This window comes from Peromyscus californicus, unplaced genomic scaffold (assembly GCF_007827085.1).
Source record: "Peromyscus californicus insignis strain IS unplaced genomic scaffold, ASM782708v3 Scaffold_7__1_contigs__length_154581171, whole genome shotgun sequence".
Lineage (NCBI taxonomy): Eukaryota > Metazoa > Chordata > Mammalia > Rodentia > Cricetidae > Peromyscus > Peromyscus californicus.
Genome location: NW_026294595.1, coordinates 140,585,293 through 140,604,592, shown reverse-complemented (window position 1 = coordinate 140,604,592; position 19,300 = coordinate 140,585,293). Strand labels below are relative to the sequence as shown.

At 51.8% G+C, this 19,300-nt stretch overlaps 1 protein-coding gene across 15 annotated transcripts in view; it reads left to right on the top strand.

The window, feature by feature from the left end:
- The window catches only part of Zmynd8 (zinc finger MYND-type containing 8), a 103,141-nt gene extending 86,724 nt beyond the window's left edge, over positions 1-16,417 (top strand). For 11 of the 15 annotated variants that reach the window (XM_052723357.1, XM_052723350.1, XM_052723355.1 and 8 more), the window contains 7 exons: positions 2,631-2,711; positions 4,775-4,853; positions 5,789-6,028; positions 6,960-7,120; positions 7,855-7,921; positions 13,548-13,631; positions 14,909-16,417. In XM_052723357.1, the coding sequence (XP_052579317.1) occupies positions 2,631-2,711; positions 4,775-4,853; positions 5,789-6,028; positions 6,960-7,120; positions 7,855-7,921; positions 13,548-13,631; positions 14,909-15,057 (861 nt within the window). In that variant the 3' untranslated portion in view covers positions 15,058-16,417. The remainder of the gene's footprint in view (positions 1-2,630; positions 2,712-4,774; positions 4,854-5,788; positions 6,029-6,959; positions 7,121-7,854; positions 7,922-13,547; positions 13,632-14,908) is intronic. The other 4 variants (XM_052723359.1, XM_052723356.1, XM_052723358.1 and 1 more) reach the window with 1 other exon arrangement.
- The last annotated feature ends 2,883 nt before the right edge of the window (positions 16,418-19,300 follow it).

Genomic DNA, 19,300 nt, shown 5'->3' with positions numbered 1-19,300 from the left:
AGAGATCTGCCTGCCTCTGCCTCCTGAGTGCTGGGATTAAAGGCTTAAAGGTGAGCCAGGCAGTTGTGGCGCACGTCTTTAATCCCAGCACTCAAGAGGCAGAGGTAGGTGGATCTCTGTGAGTTCAAGGCGACCCTGGTCTACAGAGTGAGTTCCAGGACAAGCACCAAAACTGCACAGAGAAACCCTGTCTCGAAACACAAAGCAAAAAAACAAACAAAAAAAGGCTTAAAGTACACACTGTCTGGCACAAGTGTTTCTTTATTTGTGGTCGCCCTGCCCAGTCAGCCTCCCTGGTTTTCTCACTTCATTGATGTGGGCACCCCACACGTGGGTGCTGTTTGTTTTTTTAGCTGGGAGAAGGAGCCTCTGAAAGAGAGATAAGCATATACTAGAGGCAGGCTGGAGAGATGGCTCAGCTGTTAAGAGCACTGGCTGCTCTTCCAGAGGACCTGGGTTCAGTTTTTAGCAACCACATGGTGGCTCACGACCATCTGTAATGAGATCTGGTGCCCTCTTCTGGGGTTCAAGCATACACTCAGGCAGAACACCGTGTACATACTAAATAAATCAATCTAAAACAGAACAGGAAAAGAGTACCAGAGGCCCAGTGCACTGTCCTGCCTTCCCACTGGAAACACAGGAGAAGGGCAACAGCTAAGGCTTGCAGCCCCTTCTTCTGTCCTTGCTGCTGGGGCTGGGGCGGGGCCACACTCGGGTCGAAGGCAGAAGGACATTACATGTACAGTAATTGGTATGCATCTATCTGGGTTTGGCTGCTTCATGGACCCTAGAAGGCATTTCAATGACAAGCCAGCCATGTCCACTTCATGGACCAGGAAAAGGCAGGGGCATAATGTACCTGCTGTCGATCTGAGGAGTCCCTGACCGTAGTCTCGGAGGCCCAGGTGTGCAGTGATTGACATTTCTATGACAGGTCCAAAGCATACAAATCCACAGAAACAGAAAGTGGAAAAATGGTTCCCAGGGGCCTGGGTGAAGTAGCCAGTAATGGGGGTGTTTTGGGTTGTGCTGGCTCGTTTTAAGTCAACTTGACAAAAGCTATAGTCATCCAAGAAGAGTGAACCTCAGTTGAGAAAATGCCTCCGTAACACTGAGATCCAGGCAGGCCTGCAGGGCGTTTTCTTAATCACTGACTGGTGGGGGAGGGCCCAGCCCATGGTGAGTGGTGCCATCCCTGTGCTGGTGTCCTGGGTTCTGTAGGAAAGCAGGCTGAGCAAGCCATGGAGAGCAAGCCAGTAAGTAGCACCCCTCCATGGCCTCTGCGTCAGCTCCTGCCTCCAGGTTCCTGCCCTGCTTGAGTTCCTGTCCTGACCTCCTTTGATGATGACCAGTGATGTGGAAGTGTAAGGCAAACAAACCCTTTCCTCCCCGAGTTGCTTTGGTCATGGTGTTTCACCACTGCAACAATAACCCTAGGACAGTGAGTCAGGAGAATGGGGTCCTCTCTTTGGGTGTGCGTGTGATGAGAACAGCCTAGAATTGCTTGTGCTATTGCATGTGTAACTCCAGACATGCCAAAAGCCATTGAGCGTGTGTGTGTGTGTGTGTGTGTGTGTGTATGTGTGTGTGTGTGTGTGTGTGTGTGTGTGTGTGTGTGTGTGTGTGTGAGCGAGCACACAGCCACTGATGTGTAGCACCTCAGAGCCAGCAGATTGTGCACTCTAGCTGGTGACGTGGATAATGTATTAATTATATCTCATTAAAATGTGCATTGGGGTCAGCAGGATGGCTCCGTGGATGAAGGCTGTGCAAGTCTGGTGACCCGACTCTGATCCCTGGAACTCCTGTAAAGGTGGAAGGAGAGAACTGACTCCACAAAGTTGTCCTCTGACCTCCACTCATGCTCGGGACATGCATACCTGCACCTGCTCATGCATGTGTGCACGTGCACACACATATCCACACATACACACACACACACACACACACACACACACACACACACACACACACACTTCCTAACAATAAACTTTTTTTAAAAATTATCTTGGTGGGCTGGAGGTGTGGCTTGGTTGGTAGAGTGCTTGTCTAGCATGCATAAAACATCTGGACTCAGCCCTACTACTGAATTTAAAAATTGGGTATGGTCAGGAGCTTCAGAAGCTCAGAGTCATCAGCTACATAGTGAAGTAGACCAGATGGATGCATGTGGCCCTGACTTTAAAAAAAAAAAAAAAAAAAAGACTATAATTTTTATTTATTTTTTTTTAAGTCAGGAAAAAAGAACTTAAAGCAACAGAAACAAAAGTAGTCTCTTCTTTAAACCTGCTGTGTTGACTCAGCAAGACCCACCTGGGGGTGGAGTTGGGCCCCCAGAAGGGACTCTGTGTGGCTTCCACATTGTTCTGTGCTGGCTTTCTCAGCTCAGCAAGGGGCTGTACACTGTAGATCACTGTAGGTCATTTAGTGGCCTCCTCGGCTTCCACCCCTGGGTGCCAGATGCAGTCCAGTCCTGCTCTGTGGGGCATCTTGACGGCCTAAAGCACCCAGGTCCTGGGAGGGACACCGGGTCCCGGACTTCAGCAGTGTCAGCTTTTCGCGTGACCCCCCGAAAGCCACGGAGAGCGGCCCCCGGGTCACATAAGCGTCTGTTTTTGTCTTTGTAGATGATGGATGCCATAAAAGGGACAATGACAGAGATCTACAATGACCTCTCCAAAAACACCACCGGAAGCACGATCGCGGAGGTTAGCGGCAGCTGGGGGACCCGACCCCCGCAGTCCCGGGCGCGAGCCAGGGCCGTGGGAAGCCGGGCCGGAAGCCCCTCGGGGCCACTGGGTCCAAGCACTGGCTTGCTCTCTGGCGGTGAGCTTGGCTGGGGTGCTTCATTAAGTAGGTGTCCAGGGAGACGAGCGCTGCCCCCTGCCTCCATCCTGTTAGATCACAGGGAGACTGGACCCCAGCTTTGGTGTGTGTATGGTCAGTGTGTGTAGTCTTCTCCATCTCCCCACGCCTCCAGGGCTTCTCTGTGTAACTCTGGCTGCCCTGGAACTCACTCTGTAGACCAGGCTGGCCTCAGACTCAGAGAGATCCGCCTGCTTCTGCCTTCTGAGCACTGGGATTAAAGGCGTGTGCCACCACCGCCCGGCTCGACAAGCACTTCTTATGTAAGAATTTGTAAACTGGAGGCACCATAGCTCTATGAGCAAAGACAGACAGTGGTTAAAATGCCAAACTAGTTGCTTTTGAAGTCACCTCTTATAATTAAACCATGAAGTAGCCTCGTATTCAGAGCCAAACACAGAAACATTCATCCCTGCACCTCCCTCGGAGGCCACTCAGAGTGACCCCCTGCTGGTATCTGTGTGGACAGCGTGGTGCTGGCAGTGGCCTGGTGGCCTGAATCAGTCCTCAGGCAACACACAGGGAACAGGGTTACTTGAGGCCATCGGAGATGGTGCTGCAGGCTGGGAATGGATCCCAAGCAGAAACACTGGCCCTTGAGGCAGGGTTTTCTTACGGCAACAGATGGGACAGTGGGTATATAAAGGCTTACGAGAGGCCCTGAAGAAATCAGTGGAGGTTTAAAAACAAACGAGCGTGTGCATGGTGCATGGGGGTGTGCCTGTGTGTTTTATAAGTGTGACCCTCTGTGAGTACACTGACAGTGTCAACCAGCAAGGAGAAATCTCTCTGTCCCCAGTGAACTTTCTTTTGGCAGTTGGTGGAGGTGGGGGAGGGCAGGGAGATTCGATTTCACTATGTATCCCTGGCTGGCCTTGAACTTACCGAGTTTAAGTAAACCTGCCTCTGCTCCTGAGAACTGGGATTAAAGGCATGTACCACTACAGTCAGCCCTTTTTGTTCGTTTTAAGCATTTGTGGATGGTTGAAGTTCTGGTCCACATGTCTCCCCTGAAACCTTGGATCCAGTCTGTGCCAGGATGACCACGCCCCTCCAGCCCCCCAACCCTGCCATACTCCTCTGCATTGGCATGTGGCTGTTCACTCAGTTGCTCCGTCGTGGGGTACAGGTGGTCCTCGGCTCTGGGGTGTCCTGTGTAGGTTTTGGGAGGGTGTGGAGCAGCTACTAACTATCTGTGTCCTCCCGAATCAGCAGCGCTGGCCCAACTCTGCCAACCCAGAGTGACAACACCAGGCATTGTCACTGTCATGAGTGAGGAGGTTGCCCTGGTGGAGAGCACCATACTAGTTAGGGTTTATTTTCCCCTTCAAATGAGTGGCCCCCAATGTATCCCTCCCCTAGATCCTTTTGGTCTTTAGAGATAAAGGATTTGGGATGTCAAGAATGACAAGTGTGTGTGTGTGTGTGTGTGTGTGTGTGTGTGTGTGTGTGTGTGTGGTGTGTGTGTGTAGAAGTGGGGTTAGAGAGTCCATTCTTGCCTTTTAACTTGTCCATCCCTAGAATCAAGCTCAGGTCATAAGGCTTGGCGCCAGATGCTTTACCAGCCGAGCTATCTCGGTGTCGCCCTGTTTTCATGGGTTTTAAAAGAATCATGATGCTAATTAAATTTTTAATGTATTATTTAGTTTTCCCTCCTGATGTATTTTTTTGGAGGAAAATGGCTCACTTGCCTTGGCTTTCAGGGCTAGGATCCTCAAGGATGTATATCTGTGTGTGTGTGTGTGTGTGTGTGTGTGTGTATGGACCCATTACCTCTCACCACACAATCATGACCTGAGCTATGGGACAGTGGGTCCAGAGCCAGGTTGCCAGGCAGAGCTCAGGTTCACACCTGAGGGCACCAGCTGCACGGGTGGTGTCTGAGGCGCCTGTGCCCTCCCTGCAGATTCGAAGGCTGAGGATTGAGATTGAGAAGCTGCAGTGGCTGCACCAGCAGGAGCTTGCCGAGATGAAGCACAACCTGGGTGAGTCTCACACACACACACACACACACACACACACACACACACACACACACACACACACACACCCTGCGCCCCCGCCCCCAGCAGGTATGAGCCTCTGGCTGCTCTGAGTCTGGGCCCAGATGTGAACTAGGCTGTGTCTGGAGTTGGGGAGAGCACAGTCCTCAGGGATCTGGGGGTGCGGGTGCAGACCCCATCTGGGCCACAAGCACCTTTACCTGCTGAGCCACCCTGGTGGCCCTTTGCTGGTCTTCTTGGTTGAAGAAGAGCTTGTGGGGAATTGAGGGATCATTTACTCTCAGTGAGAGGTTTACTTGTGAATGTATATACTGCCTGGAGTAGAAGCAGAGGAATGTTCTAGGAATGAGTGGCTCGATAGTTGCCCCATTCGCATAATAATCAACCACAGTGTCCCTGACAGGGTTCATTCAGTATCTCAAGACAAACTATTGGAATGCCTTTATTTTCTGTGCGCCTGTTTCCTCATCTGTGAAACAGGATGGTGGAGTGTGTCCTTGGGAATATGGTAATGCTATGTTACAAGTATAAAGTGCTTAGAACCACACTTGCACACAGTAGGTGCTGTATGTGTTCCGCACACTAGGTACTGTATACATGTTTGATTGACAGAAAAAACAGTTGAGAGTGAATATCAGTTGAAATTGTTTGAAGGGCTTGTGGAATTCCTACAACTTGAGGTTACTTGGGATGACATCACTGAGGCCTCCTGTTACGGACCCGGTCCATCCATCGCTCCCAGTGTGACAGGCCATCAGACTTGAGTGATAAATGTCCCAGCTAGATTACTGGCGCAGGGTCACTGAGCTAGTGGGGGCCATTTCCAAGACGTAGATGGGGTCTGTGTGAACCTGGGGGGTCTGACGGCGAGCGCGCTGTACTGGATCAGGGATGTAGCCGGTGTCCTCCTCCTGCAGAGCTGACCATGGCGGAGATGCGGCAGAGCTTGGAGCAAGAGCGAGATCGGCTCATCGCCGAGGTGAAGAAGCAGCTGGAGCTGGAGAAGCAGCAGGCAGTCGACGAGACCAAGAAGAAGCAGTGGTGTGCGAACTGCAAGAAGGAGGCCATCTTCTACTGCTGCTGGAACACCAGCTACTGCGACTACCCCTGCCAGCAGGCCCACTGGCCTGAGCACATGAAGTCCTGTACCCAGTCAGGTACCGTCGAATGGGCGCCTGCCTGGGAGGCTGCGGGGTGGGCTCTTGCCATGGATGCCTGCAAACAGCTGCTGCTCTTATACACAAGGGATGCCGTCGTGGCGTCACACGGCAGACCTGGCACAGGGTCTCCAACCTCCAGCAGCCAATTGGCAGAGCTTTTGACCAGGTGATCTGTTCTTTGAGGTAACAGTAATCCACAGCCTTCAACAGGATGCAGTCCCGATTCTCAGGCTAAGGAAGAAGTGTTTGTTGGCTGGGAGCTAACTGATTTGTTATTAGGACTGCCATGATAAGCCATCATCTCTCATTCTGACCCGAAGGCCCCCCACACCCCCACACCCCACACCCCCGCAGCCCAAGCCATGTTTGGTGATGTGCGTTGGGGGAGAGGCACTCCATGTGGATTCTTTAAATCTTTCGCCTTCCTTTGTGGCACGGTGAGGTCTGTGTTGGTGGTTCCTCCCTGCTTTTCTATTCACCCAGAAGCTCTGTGCCCCCTCTCAGAAGATGCTAGTCTCCGTCACTCTGCCTCAGAAACAAGGCCACTGGGCTAAGGAAGATCTCAGCCTAGATGAAGACCAGAGGCTCCTTTGTGGGGAGGGCGGTCACAGTCTGGCTCCACACAGGCTTCCTGGGCTCGGAGAACATGTTCTCCTCAGCAAGTGATTTAAAACTTGAATTGCTAAATATTAAAAGATCAATTTTAAAATAAAGTTTGGAGCTCTGGCTTTTGGAGACCGGGGCCCTTGCCAGATCTCTAGGTGGGGCTGGGAAGGATGGAGCCTGGTGGGGTAGGATAGGGACCAAGCCGTGGGGTCCTCGAGGTGCGGCGCAGGTTTGGAGCTGGCCTCTAAATGAAGCCTGAAACCATCACACACACACGGCTTGCAGCATCCTCATGGGTTTTCTCCTTCTCATTGGTCCCTAGCCACTGCCCCTCAGCAGGAAGCAGATGCTGAGGCCAGCGCGGACACAGGAAATAAGTCAACCCAGGGTAGCTCCTCCACTGCACCGTCGGCACCTTCAGAAACGGCCAGTGCCTCCTCCAAAGAGAAAGAGACATCAGCAGAGAAGAGCAAGGACAGCTCGGTGAGGGTCCCCACTGACAGTCACCCTGCGCCAAGGACCCTCTCTGTGTCTGCCACCCCCAGTGTCCCTTGCTGTCCAGGGTTATCATCAATGCCCCTTCTGCTGAGCCTGGAAGCCACCAGCCTCCTGTCACTATGGAGGACAAGAAATGTGGCTGATATGACCAAGGACCTGCTTATTTTAAAATTACTTGAGATTTAAGTGTCCACATGTGGCCAGTGCTGTCACACTGGACACAGGGGTCCCAGCTGCTTGCTTCCCATGGGGTATGTGATAACAGTTGAATACGTAGGCTGTTTTAGGGGGCGTGGTCCTTATTGCTTACACTTTTAACTGTGTGTTTCAGGAGATCATTAGATGGTCAGTAAAACCCTGTTGACGTCACAGACAGTGTCGTCTAGTAAGAGACTAATGAAATAAACAAGTTGGTAGCATTTTTGAGCAGTATATACATTTTTTGCACAGAAAGGTGCTGGGTAGGTCTGTGGGTGGAGCTTCGGAAGCAGTGAATGTTCTAGGAGCAAGGACAATGGGAGTAAATAGGGGAATCACTCAGATGCTTTGTTTGGCCTTTTGAATCTGGCAGGCAGAGCGTAAGATGTGTGGCCATCCATCTGTTCTTGTCTGATCGCCAGGTAGAGGCCTCTTAAGGTGTCTTGGGTGGGGGGAATAGTGAGCCCTCCCATGATTCCCTGGGGTTCTATGGTCCCATCTTTTTGTTTGTTTGTTTCTAGACCCTGGACCTTTCTGGCTCCAGAGAGACGCCTTCCTCCATTCTCTTAGGTTCCAACCAAGGCTCTGGTATGTCGCCCCCTGGTGGGCAGATGGTGTTTTATATTTCACTTGGTCGAGTTGGGGGCTGTTAAAGGCTTGGGATCCTTTGGGGTACCTTGGATGGGTTCGGGTGGGGGTGTGGCTAGGCAAGGTGTTATCCGGGTGCCTCCTTGCATTGGCCACCCATGTATATTGTGTTACTAAGGGCACCCTCACTGGGACACAGAGTCTCTGAGGTCCTCAGGCCATATGAAGACCTTTACACCCTTAGATGACGAAGATGATGATGAGTAGGACCTCTGTCAATGAGTCTCCCCTGGGATCCCCTGCTGGCCTTTGTGGGCATCTTCTCTTGGGTTAGTTTGAGCCAACCTTCCTTCCTGGGAGCCTTGGGTGTCTTTTCCCACATTCTTCTGAACTTGCTCCCAGAGTTCAGAGCCATGGCTTCCTTCTCAACAACAGTTTTGACCAATTTGAGGGTCTCTCCTGTCTTGGCCACAGGATCTCTCTGTCCATTGATTTTCTTTAGCTGAAAACTAAAAGATAATGTTTTGCTTCTGCACGGTGAGGTAGACAGAGGAAGGTCACTCAGGATGGCGGTTTGAAGGAGCGATGATAGGGAGGGTCTAAAACTCACACATTTAGTTGTTTTTGTTTTTGAGACAAGGTTTCTCTGTGCAGCCCTGGCCATCCTGGAACTCGCCCTGTAGACCAGACTGGCCTGGAACTCAGAGATCCCCCCTGCTTCTGCCTCCTAAGTGCTGGGATTAAAGGCGTGCACCACCATGCTAAGCTTATTTTTGAACTCACAGACTTGGGATGTAATATAATTGAAGGCTGCTGGTGGACAAAGCAGCCCCCACCCCTCCAATATCTCCTTCAGTTCCTGCATATTGCTGAGTTCGGGGATTCTGTCATTCCACGATGTCATTAATGTCATAGATTATTTCAAATTCTGGTCGTTTGTCTCGTGATCCTCCTGCCTCAGCCTCCTGAGCGCTGGAGTAGTGGGCCTGTGCCCCCTTGCCTGGCTTAAGTTCTGCTCTTCACAAAGACAGAATGGAGGGTACCCTTAGTAAGGAACACTTCCTTCCTTCCTTCCTTCCTTCCTTCCTTCCTTCCTTCCTTCCTTCCTTTTCTTTCTCATGTTTGATGAGGTGCCTTAAAGGATTTTCCACTTTTTAGAGATGATGTTTAAATAAAAATACAGTGTAAAATAAAAGCAGTCACGGTGGCGCACGCCTTTAATCCCAGCACTCAAGAGGCAGAGGCAGGCAGATCTCTGAGTTCTAGGCCAGCCTGGTCTACAGCATGAAACTGTCTCAAGTATAAACAAGCAAAGAAACCCTTGAATTGAGTAAGATACGGGGGATTGTAGTTGGGACTCTGGGATGCCGTGGAGGAGTTAGAGCTGAGAAGTGACATTTAGGAATGACCTTGAGGCCCAGTGGGAACCTGCTAGAGGTCTCTTCCAAGGAGTGTCCTGTGCTCTGTTCTTGAGGCCACACTTTTTCACAGAAAGCTGTGTCCTCTCTGACAGCTGTGCAGGCCACAGACCAAACCCAGAGCCCAGTGCATGGCCATGCGTCGGCAAGCCCTGCCCTGCAGAAGTGGCTGTCTGCTGGGACCCCTGGTTCCCTTTGCTGACCCCTGATCTGGAGCATCTTTGGTCAGAGGGAGTGGAGAGAGTGACTCTGAAGGGAGAGGAGGCCTTCGATCTCACGGGGTTGGGGAGGGAGTTGTGAGAAGAGCCCCGAGGAAGCACTGCTCTGCTGTGTCCTGCTGTCCTGAGCCTCTCGGAGAAAGCAGCTGCTGTGATTCTCGGGACAGATGAGGAAGTCGTCCACAGGAGCTGACTTGGACACTCGGGTTGCTTAGCTGTCAAATATCAGAGCTGGGCCTTCCGTAATATGCCAGGTACCGTGGGTAGCCCCCACAAAATGGCTGTCAATGGACGCCAGAGGTGGTTCCCAGGCTATTCCTGTGGCCTTGGTTTGTGTGATGCTGGCACTCTTTCCTCTCCCTCCCCACACCTCCAGCTGTGTCTCCCTGGCCCTCCCTTCTGTAAGGAGCTCTGATAGTAGAGCCCAGGCTCTTGTTTCCTCAACATGCACACCTGGAAATAAGCCCAGCTTTCCACGTTTTCCTCCTCTGCACCTGAGCCCCAGAGCTCACTGGGAGAGCTTCACCCAGGGGAACAGACTCCTCCCATGACACACAGTCTTGATCACCCCGGTACAGTTCCTCTCCTCCTTGGCCATCTTGTTAAGTCCCTGACATCAGTCCCTGACTCCTTGACAGCAGCATCCCAAGTCCTTTGTTCCCTGTCAGACCACCTGCCTGGCCCTCCTTGCCTCTGCATCCTGTGGAGCATCAGGCTTGGGCACTGTCCTAAGCAAAGCACCAGATTCTCTCTGCCTTGCCTAGCCAGGCTGACCTGCACCTGACCCGCCCCTCCGTTCCTGTCCTCGGCAGCTAAGCTGTCCCTCTCAGATCCTTCCCGGGTAGCACTGATAAATTCACCTGTGTTTCCATGGTCCTTCCTCCGCTCCACACCCCTCATTTCTGGTAGAAAATTCCTCACAAGAGCCATGGTCAGGTCTATGTTGTTGTCCATCCTGGAAATGAATATCAAACCCTTGAGCTCATGTGATTAAGGGATGGGATTGCACATTTTATTTTGGATAATTGAAATAGTAACTTTGTTGGTTCGTGGCTGCTGGATTGAGCAGCACAACCTGAAACCTGTCCACTCAGCTTCCCCAGCCCAGGTAGAGCCTCTCCTGGTACCCTGCCTCTATTTCCCTTCTCACAGCCCAGGTAGAGCCTCTCCTGGTACCCTGTCTCCAGCTCCCTTCTCACACCTCAGCTCACTCATCTGGCTTCTATTTTGGCATGTCAACACTGTCTTAAGATGAAGCCATTCATTCAGCAATAGTGGCGCATGCCCTTAATCCCAGCGCTCAGGAGGCAGAGACAAGCCTGGCCTACATAGCGAGTTCCAGGTCAGCCAGAATTACATAGCAAGATGCCATCGCCCTCCCCCGCTCCCCCCTCCCCCAAAGAAAAAAACTAAAAAGCAAAAAACGGAAGAAGGAGGTATTGACAAGCCAGGGCATTTACAAGTCTAATTGTTGTGAGTTTTATTATTATTACAATTATTTTTTTCTCTTAAAGTGCTGGGCACAGATGCAGTGCTCAGGAGACACCCCATAGCCTTGCTTAGGCTTTCTGTTCTGAGGCTGGTGCTTGCCTTCTTTGAGCCCCAACCCAGCCGGCCTGGACTGACACTTTATCTCAGGCAATCCTAGAGTTGTGGAGATTTCAGAGGGAGCCTTATCTCGAGTCCAGGGTAAAGACTGAGGCAGGGGTAACGGTGAGCCGGCTCAGTGGATACAGACGTGAACGCCTGGATTCTGCACCGTGTAAAAAGCCCGGTGAGAGCCGGGCAGTGGTGGCGCACGCCTTTAATCCCAGCACTCGGGAGGCAGAGCCAGGAGGATCTCTATGAGTTCGAGGCCAGCCTGGACTACCAAGTGAGTTCCAGGAAAGGCGCAAAGCTACACAGAGAAACCCTGTCTCGAAAAATCAAAAAAAAAAAAAAAAAAAAAAAGCCCGGTGAGAGAGCGTGTGCCTGTAATTCCAGTGTCCTGGCCCGGAGATCTCAGACTCACTGGCCAGACATGAGCCTGAGCGAGAGAGACCCTGTCTTTGAAATAAATAACTAAAGATGGAGAAAGGATGGAGGAAGACACTCCTCATTAACTCCGGCCTCCACGCTCACATCGACACCCCCTCCCACCCCCACAGACTAACTCCCCAAGAGCAGAATGGGGAGGGGGGGCACTTCCTGGCGGTGAGTGCTGGGAGGCCGGGGACACTGTGCAGAAAACAGTCTGAAGCCCTTTTCCCACCGACACCGTCTGTGCTGATGGACCTGTCAGAGCAGAAAGAGCCCTCATACTGCTCCTTACTCTTTATTTATTTTTTAAATTAAGATTTATTTATTATGTGTACGGTGTTTCTCCTGCATGTACGCCTGCAGGCCAGAAGAGGGCACCAGATCTCATTACAGATGGTTGTAGTTGCTGGGAATTGAACTCAGGACCTCTGGAAAAGCTGCCAATGTTCTTGACTGCTGACCCACCTCCCACCCCCCTCAACCCCCCACCCCCGCTCCACTCTTGACACATTAATGAGTACCAGAACTTGGTCCGGGGGTCGCTGCCTGTGACATATCTTGGAGGAAGGAAGGCCTTTCGAACACCAGTGGTCCTGAGCTGTGTGTCTGCATCTGGCCTCTGTGGGAACGGAAGGGTCTGTGAGGACAGATGTTAGGAGGGGTACCGGCTTCCCCACTCCTTCGTCCTTTATACTTGATGGCCTTTTGTGTGGTGTTGGGGATTGAGTTCAGGGTTCGTGTGCTGGGCAAACCACAGAGCCATCTCCCCAGCGGCAGCTCGTCCTTTAAGAGTTTTGAGCAGAGTGTCCTTGCATACAAGCCCAGGGACTGGACTCGAGCTGGCAGGGTGTCCCCTGCCTGGCTCCACTGCGTGCCGGCCCGCTGGGACGTCCACAGGCCCGCTTTCCGACCTGTCTTTAGACTTCATCCGTGGGCTTCCCCTCCCGCTCCGACTTCTAAGGTCGTTGCTTTATGCGACTTCTAAGGTCGTTGCTTTATGCGGCCCGACCGCCCCTGGCTGTCAGGAGAGGCGGTCTTTCCTTGTCAGTTCACCTTCTCCTTCCTGTCACCCGTCACATCCATGCCGCCCCACGTGTGGCCTGCTGGCATCCAGGCTGAGACCATGTGCACCTCGCTGTCTGTTCTCCCATCTCTTCTCTCGGAGTGTGAAAAGTTGAAATCCCACGATTCCCTTTGCAGTGACTCTGACACCACTCATCGCCCAGGCACGTGGCCCGCTGTGGTGATCCTTCCCTTCCTTTCCTTCTTTCTCCTAATTCCAGTGTCCCCCTGCTGAACTCTTCAGGAGAGTCATCAGCGTACACGCTCCTTCCACTTGCTGTGTAGCCAGGGCTGGCCTCAAAGTCGTCATCCTCCTGCCTCAGCCTCCTGAGGGTTGGGATGACAGGTGTGTACCAGCACCCTTGGCTTTCCTGAGGATTTGGGGTGGGGGCGCTTTGGATGTGGTTTATGGATGTCCTTTTATCGTGGCCTCGGGTTTAGTCCGCTAGTCCCTCCTGGCTGCTGTCCCCTGTTGTCCTCGGTGTGGCAACTTTGCCAACCTTCCCGCTCTTCACAGATAACCAGTCCGTTCTCCTCTGCTCTGCTGTGTGGTGTCTGCTACCCTAGTGCGCCTCAATCCAGCCTCAGTTTCCCTGCTAGAATCAGGCTTTTGGCAGAGCTTATGGTTCGGAGAGTTTCGTTTTCAAAAATCCTGAGAACTTGTGGCTTGCAAAATCCTGGGCCGCTTTCGTGTCCCTGTGTGTCCACTTTCCCCCTGTGGTGCTGTGTCCGGCGACCCTGTTTGTGGTTTGCACACATTTTCAAAAGCCCCAGGCACCTGCGAGCACATCCAATTAAGTGGCAGATGTGCAGGAACAGCTAGCCCATCGGTGACCATGATTGTCGTCCCCTGGGGTTGTGTGGAATTTGCGCTGTGACAGACTCTAAGGCTACCTGTGCTCTCTTCAGTTAGCAAGAGGTGTGACAAGCAGCCTGCCTATACCCCAACCACTACAGACCACCAGCCGCACCCCAACTACCCATCCCAGAAGTGTAAGTATGACCCCATCTCCTGGGAGCTGCTGGGGAGTCATTCCTGGCATGCAGAAGCCTTGTTTTGTGTGTTTGTGTGTCTTTGTGGGCGTGTCCTGTTCTTTGAGTCTCCCTCTGCTCTGCAGTCTCGTCTGTACTTTGCACACTGCTGTCGGACCGTGTAGGGTTGGCTTTTCGGGGCTTTTGTTTTGTCTCAGCTGATACTGCATTTCCCCTGCCATGACCGATCATGTCAACCAGCATCCTGGACCCAGTTCATTTGAGGCTCAGGCCTGTGGATCCTGGGGTCTTCAGTTCTGTTTCTTTAGTGTCCCCACTGATCTTGGCTCTCCCCAGAGCTGGAAGGACTCGGCGACCAGCCCCTAGAAGATTATAGTGTAACTAGGGCAGTCTGGAATTGCTCCTCTGCCTGTTAGAACACTGTCCCCGTCTGGCTGAATGTAAAAGCAACTGGAGCGTTCTCTGCACATACTTTGTGACAGACAGACAGACAGACAGAAGTGCAGTCTCTTAGGGGCAGCAGCGGCCCTTCCTCACTGGCCCCGTTCCATCTCTAAGCTTGACGCTCTGAAGCTCAGGAGAGTTGGAGAACCTGGGAGCTTAGTGAATGGTCACGGAAGTAAGGGGTCTTAGTGGACAGCCATTAAGGCTGTCCTCGCCGCCACCAGCACGGCCCACAGATGGGGGCTAAGGTGGCACTCTTCTCTCAGCGTTCTCTTTGCCTCCTCAGCCACTACCTAGCCTGGTACCTGTGTGTCCTGAAAACCATCCCAGGTGTCAGTTGGGGTCTGCTTCGGTCACTGACCCCTAACATGATCCTTACTAGGAGTCCACGGGGTCTGTGTCCAGGTGGGCTTAGCCACCTCATCTACTCCTCATTTCTTCTCTTCTCCAATCGCTTCCTGGTTTGGATGTGAGTCTTTTCAATTACCTAAGAGCCCTGTTAACATTGGGAGACCATGTGCCGGATTCCAAGGGTCTTTCTCCAAGACCGATGTCAGGCAGAGTGCACGGGCCCTGTGATGTCATTCAGTCACTTAACAAGGGCCAGGCTCCCCCCACCAGTGGGGCTCCATTGCTCACTCACCTTCACGTCCCTGCAAGCCCCCAAATCAGCTGTCCCTCTGCTCTGTATGCCTCCAGAGAAGGGATCTCAGTAGTAGCTGTGGTGCAACCGTGGGGGTTGTCCAGCTGGAGGGAAGGAGGTGGCTCCCAGCTGGGGGATGAGTTGAGGGGAGGTGGGCAGGGGAGTTGAGCTTGCTGCCTTTCCTCCACAGACCATTCCCGGAGCAGCAAGACAGGTTTGTGGAGCAGCAGTGAGGAGAAGCGAGGGTCGACCCGCTCTGAGCACAGTGCAGGGACCAGCGCGAAGAACCTCATACCCAAAGAGTCGCGGGAGTCTCGCCTTGACGCCTTCTGGGACTAGGGGTGCATCGTGAGCCAGAACACCTCCCCGCAGGGGGGAAAGAACCCAAACAACCGGAAGTAACAGTAACTGGAAAACAGCCACCTTTCCAATCCCAACACTCAGGCTCTGCCCGTGGGCTTGGCTGCAGGGCAGCAACTGGACCCCATCCCAGCATGGGCCTTGGCTGGCACTGCTGGACCTGGTGAGCCCAACACTTGAGGTGGAAGTAGGTACACTTTGTGACGTCACTGACCTAGCCTACCTTCCTTTTTCGTATCTATACTGACCTTAACTTATAAAAAAGAAAAAAGAAAAACAAGTTATATATAAAAAAAAAACCTACAACGAAAAGAATGTTTTGATAATCCAGAGGGCTTGCTAGTTAGCCCTCTGGCCTCACTGTGGTGTCAGGGCTGGGCCCAGGGATTGCTATTCTCACACAGGTCCTCCTCCCTGGATACCTAGGGGAGGGAGGAAGCCACTGTCCCTCTGCAGCACACCACGATCGGGGCTCCCAGGCTGTGCTGTCCTGGACCCACCACACCAAGCCATCGGCCCCTCACAGACCCTACAAGACGATGCTTTGAAACACAAGTTTGCTGGGCTCCAAGGACACAGAGAGAAGCGTGTGTGATTGTGATCTCAGCCATGGTTCCCGCAGAGGCAAAGCAGCCTGCCGTTTACAGAAGGTCCACACAAACAAGCCCTGCTCCGTCGTGGATGCGGACGGCATTCATGTGGGGCTACCCCTTCTCTCTGCCGAGTGCTTTCCACAAGCACTCACACCTAGTTGTGAAGAGATAGGCATCTCAGAAGCAAGGACTCAAAAGCAAGGTGCACGCTGAGGACACGTGAGCCCGCGGATGGAGCATGTATGTATTATTTATATGCTGGAGTTCTACGTTTTTATGTAAGCATGAAACACAGGCAGTGTGAGAGAAAGCCAAGCCCGGTCATGCTGTCCCGTTAACGCCACGTCTGCTGTAGTTCCATTTTGTATGTTGTGTGAAACAAGAGCATCGATCGAAGCAAAAGATGATGTGTGTATATGAGAAAAATTAATTGTATATCATTCCAGTACATTCCGTTGTACATTTTAGTCTTCGTTTACTATCTCTTCATTGTTGATAAGAGAATGCAAGCTGTGCATTGCCCAGCTACTTTACCCCTACTAGAGAAGGAAGGAAGAAATGCTAGAAGAAAACAGGAGAGAAAGAACATTTGTGAATTGAATTACAGTTGTCAAAAAACAAAACAAAAAAAAACAATCTAGCCTAGCTGGCCTTATTTGGGAAGCGTAACTGCTTTTAGCATATGGGAGTATTTTTTCACATTTTCTTTGTATAAAATTTGTATTAAACTTAAATATCTTTTTTGATGATGGTGTTTCTTCGTGACTGAGCCAGTGGTCTCTCGCGGTTATAATCTTTTGGGTTCTCTCCTCTCAACATGCCAGTTTTTTCAGATTCTTCACCTTTTTTTTTTTTTTTTTTTTAATTAAACTTTTGACAAAATGGTTTGATCGTGACAGTCTCCCATGGGTGAGGGTGTGGCTGTGTCAGGTATGAATGGCCAACTACAAGAGGAAGGTCCCCTGAGATCCTGGCTACCCTATAGGGGTGGCCTGGGCAGGTACTTTCTTTCCAGTCAGGGTAGCTGCAGTCTCCCTGAGGCCAAGGCAGAGGGCTGGGCCACCAGGCTCTGTGAGTGCTAGTGCCATCCTGGAAGCCCTGGTCCATCAGCCTCTGGCTCTAGGCCAGAAGGTCCGTCTTGGAAGGCTGAAGGTCCCCATGATTTTCTGGGTAGAGTTACCCGTGTCTCTGGCCTGGAGCACATGTGTGCATATGCTGTGCCTCTGTGTGGGCGTATACATATGTGTAGGTGCATATGCTCAGGGGTGTGGGTTCTGAGGAGGGGGATTGTGAGAGTGTTCCCTCCTGAGTCCCCAGGTGTTAAAAGGGTTGTTGAAGGGCACCCTCAGAAAGCAGCTTCTGGGCCCCCTTCTCCTTTGCCCCTCACCCCTCCTCCCCGAAGTCTTCCACAGAGGAAAGGACATAAAGAACTGACTTGCCCCCCCACACACGGGTAGAAAAATGGTGGTTTTTTTGTTGTTTTATTTTTAATGTGAAATTTAGGGCTGGGACTATGGCTCAGTTGGTAGGGTACTGGCCTAGCATGCACAAGGCCCTGAGTTTGGTCCCCAGCACTTCCTGGAACCAGGAATGGTAGCACATGCCTGCAATCCCAGCACTTGGGAGGGGGAGCCAGGAGAATCACAACTTCAAAGTCACCCTTGGCTAGGTAATGAGTTCAAGACCAGCTTGAACTACATGGGACCCTGTCTCAAATAAAAGAGTGAATAAATAAGTGATGTGAACCTTGATTTTTATCATTCATTCAACTGCCAAATGCAGTCACATGACTCCTGCTTGCAGATTTGAAAGAGTGTATAAAGACCTTCCAGCCACCCTGCTCTCCCGTGGCCTTGAATGTCCCTCAGTGTCCAGCATTTACACAGTGCAGACTTCTCTCTATATATATACACAAGTGAGCATTTGACACATTTTTGGTTGCCTGGTTTCACTTAGATTTCAAGTCCACGTACAGAATGTTCTCATTCTTTTTACTGTCATGTGGACAGCTGTCACAGGCTGTCCCCACTGGTCTCAGTGGAGTCATAGTTGTAGCCCAGAGGGCTGCCGGTGTGTGGCAGGTAGGTGGAGACTGCATGTCCAGACGCAGCTGCAGGCTTCTTGTGACCTTGGAGTGGGCAGAGGGTGTTTGAGGGGCTGGGGACCCTTTGCCACACACCCATTACCAATTATTGGAGCTGCATCCCAGGCCCACAGTTGAGTGTTTTCAGATGCCAGACTCTGAATCTGAGAATGAGAAAAGGTCATGAAGGGGTCTGAACACACAGAAGTGGCCACAAACCTTGTTCCTTCCTTGTTAGGAAGGATAGGCAGGGGTTTGATGGCAGTGGGTTAGTGCAATCCAGTGCCCTCGCCCCCTCGTGGCCATGTGCAGAACTGCAGCCCATAGACTGGAGGTGACCACCGGGGACAGAAAAATGGGTGGAGAGTGTTCATTCCAACCCCGCGGTTTGTCAAGCCAAGCATGGGGTACACAGTCATGACCGAAATACGGTTGGTGTTTGTCCCCATAGAAATAGCATCCTCGCTGGAAACAAAATCAACCACATATATCATGTTCTAGGTGGCTCCAATCGTTCAAGAAACCTGGACATTATTAAAGCATCTCTTCTAAAAATTATTTAGTGTGTGTGTGTGTGTCTGCCCTGGTGTGCATATGGAGGTTTCAGGACAGCTTGGTAGAACTGGCTCTCTCCTTCCACCATGTGGGTCCCAGGGACTGAACCCAGGTCATCAAGTTTGGCCACAAGTGCCTTTACCCAGTGAGCCGTCTTGCTGGTTCCTCTGAGACAGGATTTCTCTTGTGTAACAGCCCTGGCTGTCCTGGAACTCACTCTGTAGACCAGGCTGGCCTCGTACTCACAGAGATCCACCTGCCTCTGTCTCCTAAGTGCTGGGGTTAAAGATGTGAGTCACCACCGCCCGGCTAGGCGACAGTTTTTAATGCTGGTTGAGTGTTAGAGGCACCTGGGGAAACTTCCAAACAATAAATGCCTGTGGACCCCCCCCCCCCCCCAAGGAATGACAGCCCCTCTGAGGTGGATTTGGCCAGCAATATTTTCCAGAGCTGCTCCAGGGGTGACCACGATGCTGGGTGAACCCCAAGGTAGTTCCATGCATGTAGGGAAGAGCTGGGCTTGCAGGTGGGCACCGTGTGAACACTGCCCTATGGGGAGTGCCACGCTGTCGGGAGTGCCTGGTGTTTGTTGCCATCCCTCCCACCCCCCATGAGGAATAAACTCAGCCTTGTGCATTCCAGGCAAGTGATCAACCACAGAGCCATTTTGTTTTGTTTTTGAGACGGCCTCACTGTGTAGGTCTGGCTGGTCTAGAGCTCACTCTGCAGCCCAGGCTGGCCTCCAAATCACAGAGATCCACCTGCCTCAGCCTCCCAAGTGCTGGGATTAAAGGCATGCACTATCATGCCTGGTTCAAAGTTTTAGATTTTTGAAGTAAATATCCCAAGCTTTATATATAACGGGGTCAAATTTTGAAGAAAAAAAAGGGGGGGTAGAATAATGGGATTCTTGTGTTCTGTGAACCAGTGTGCGGCTGTACAGTTCTTCCCTGCTACACCAGTGTCTGGGGCTGTAGAGACCCAAACTACC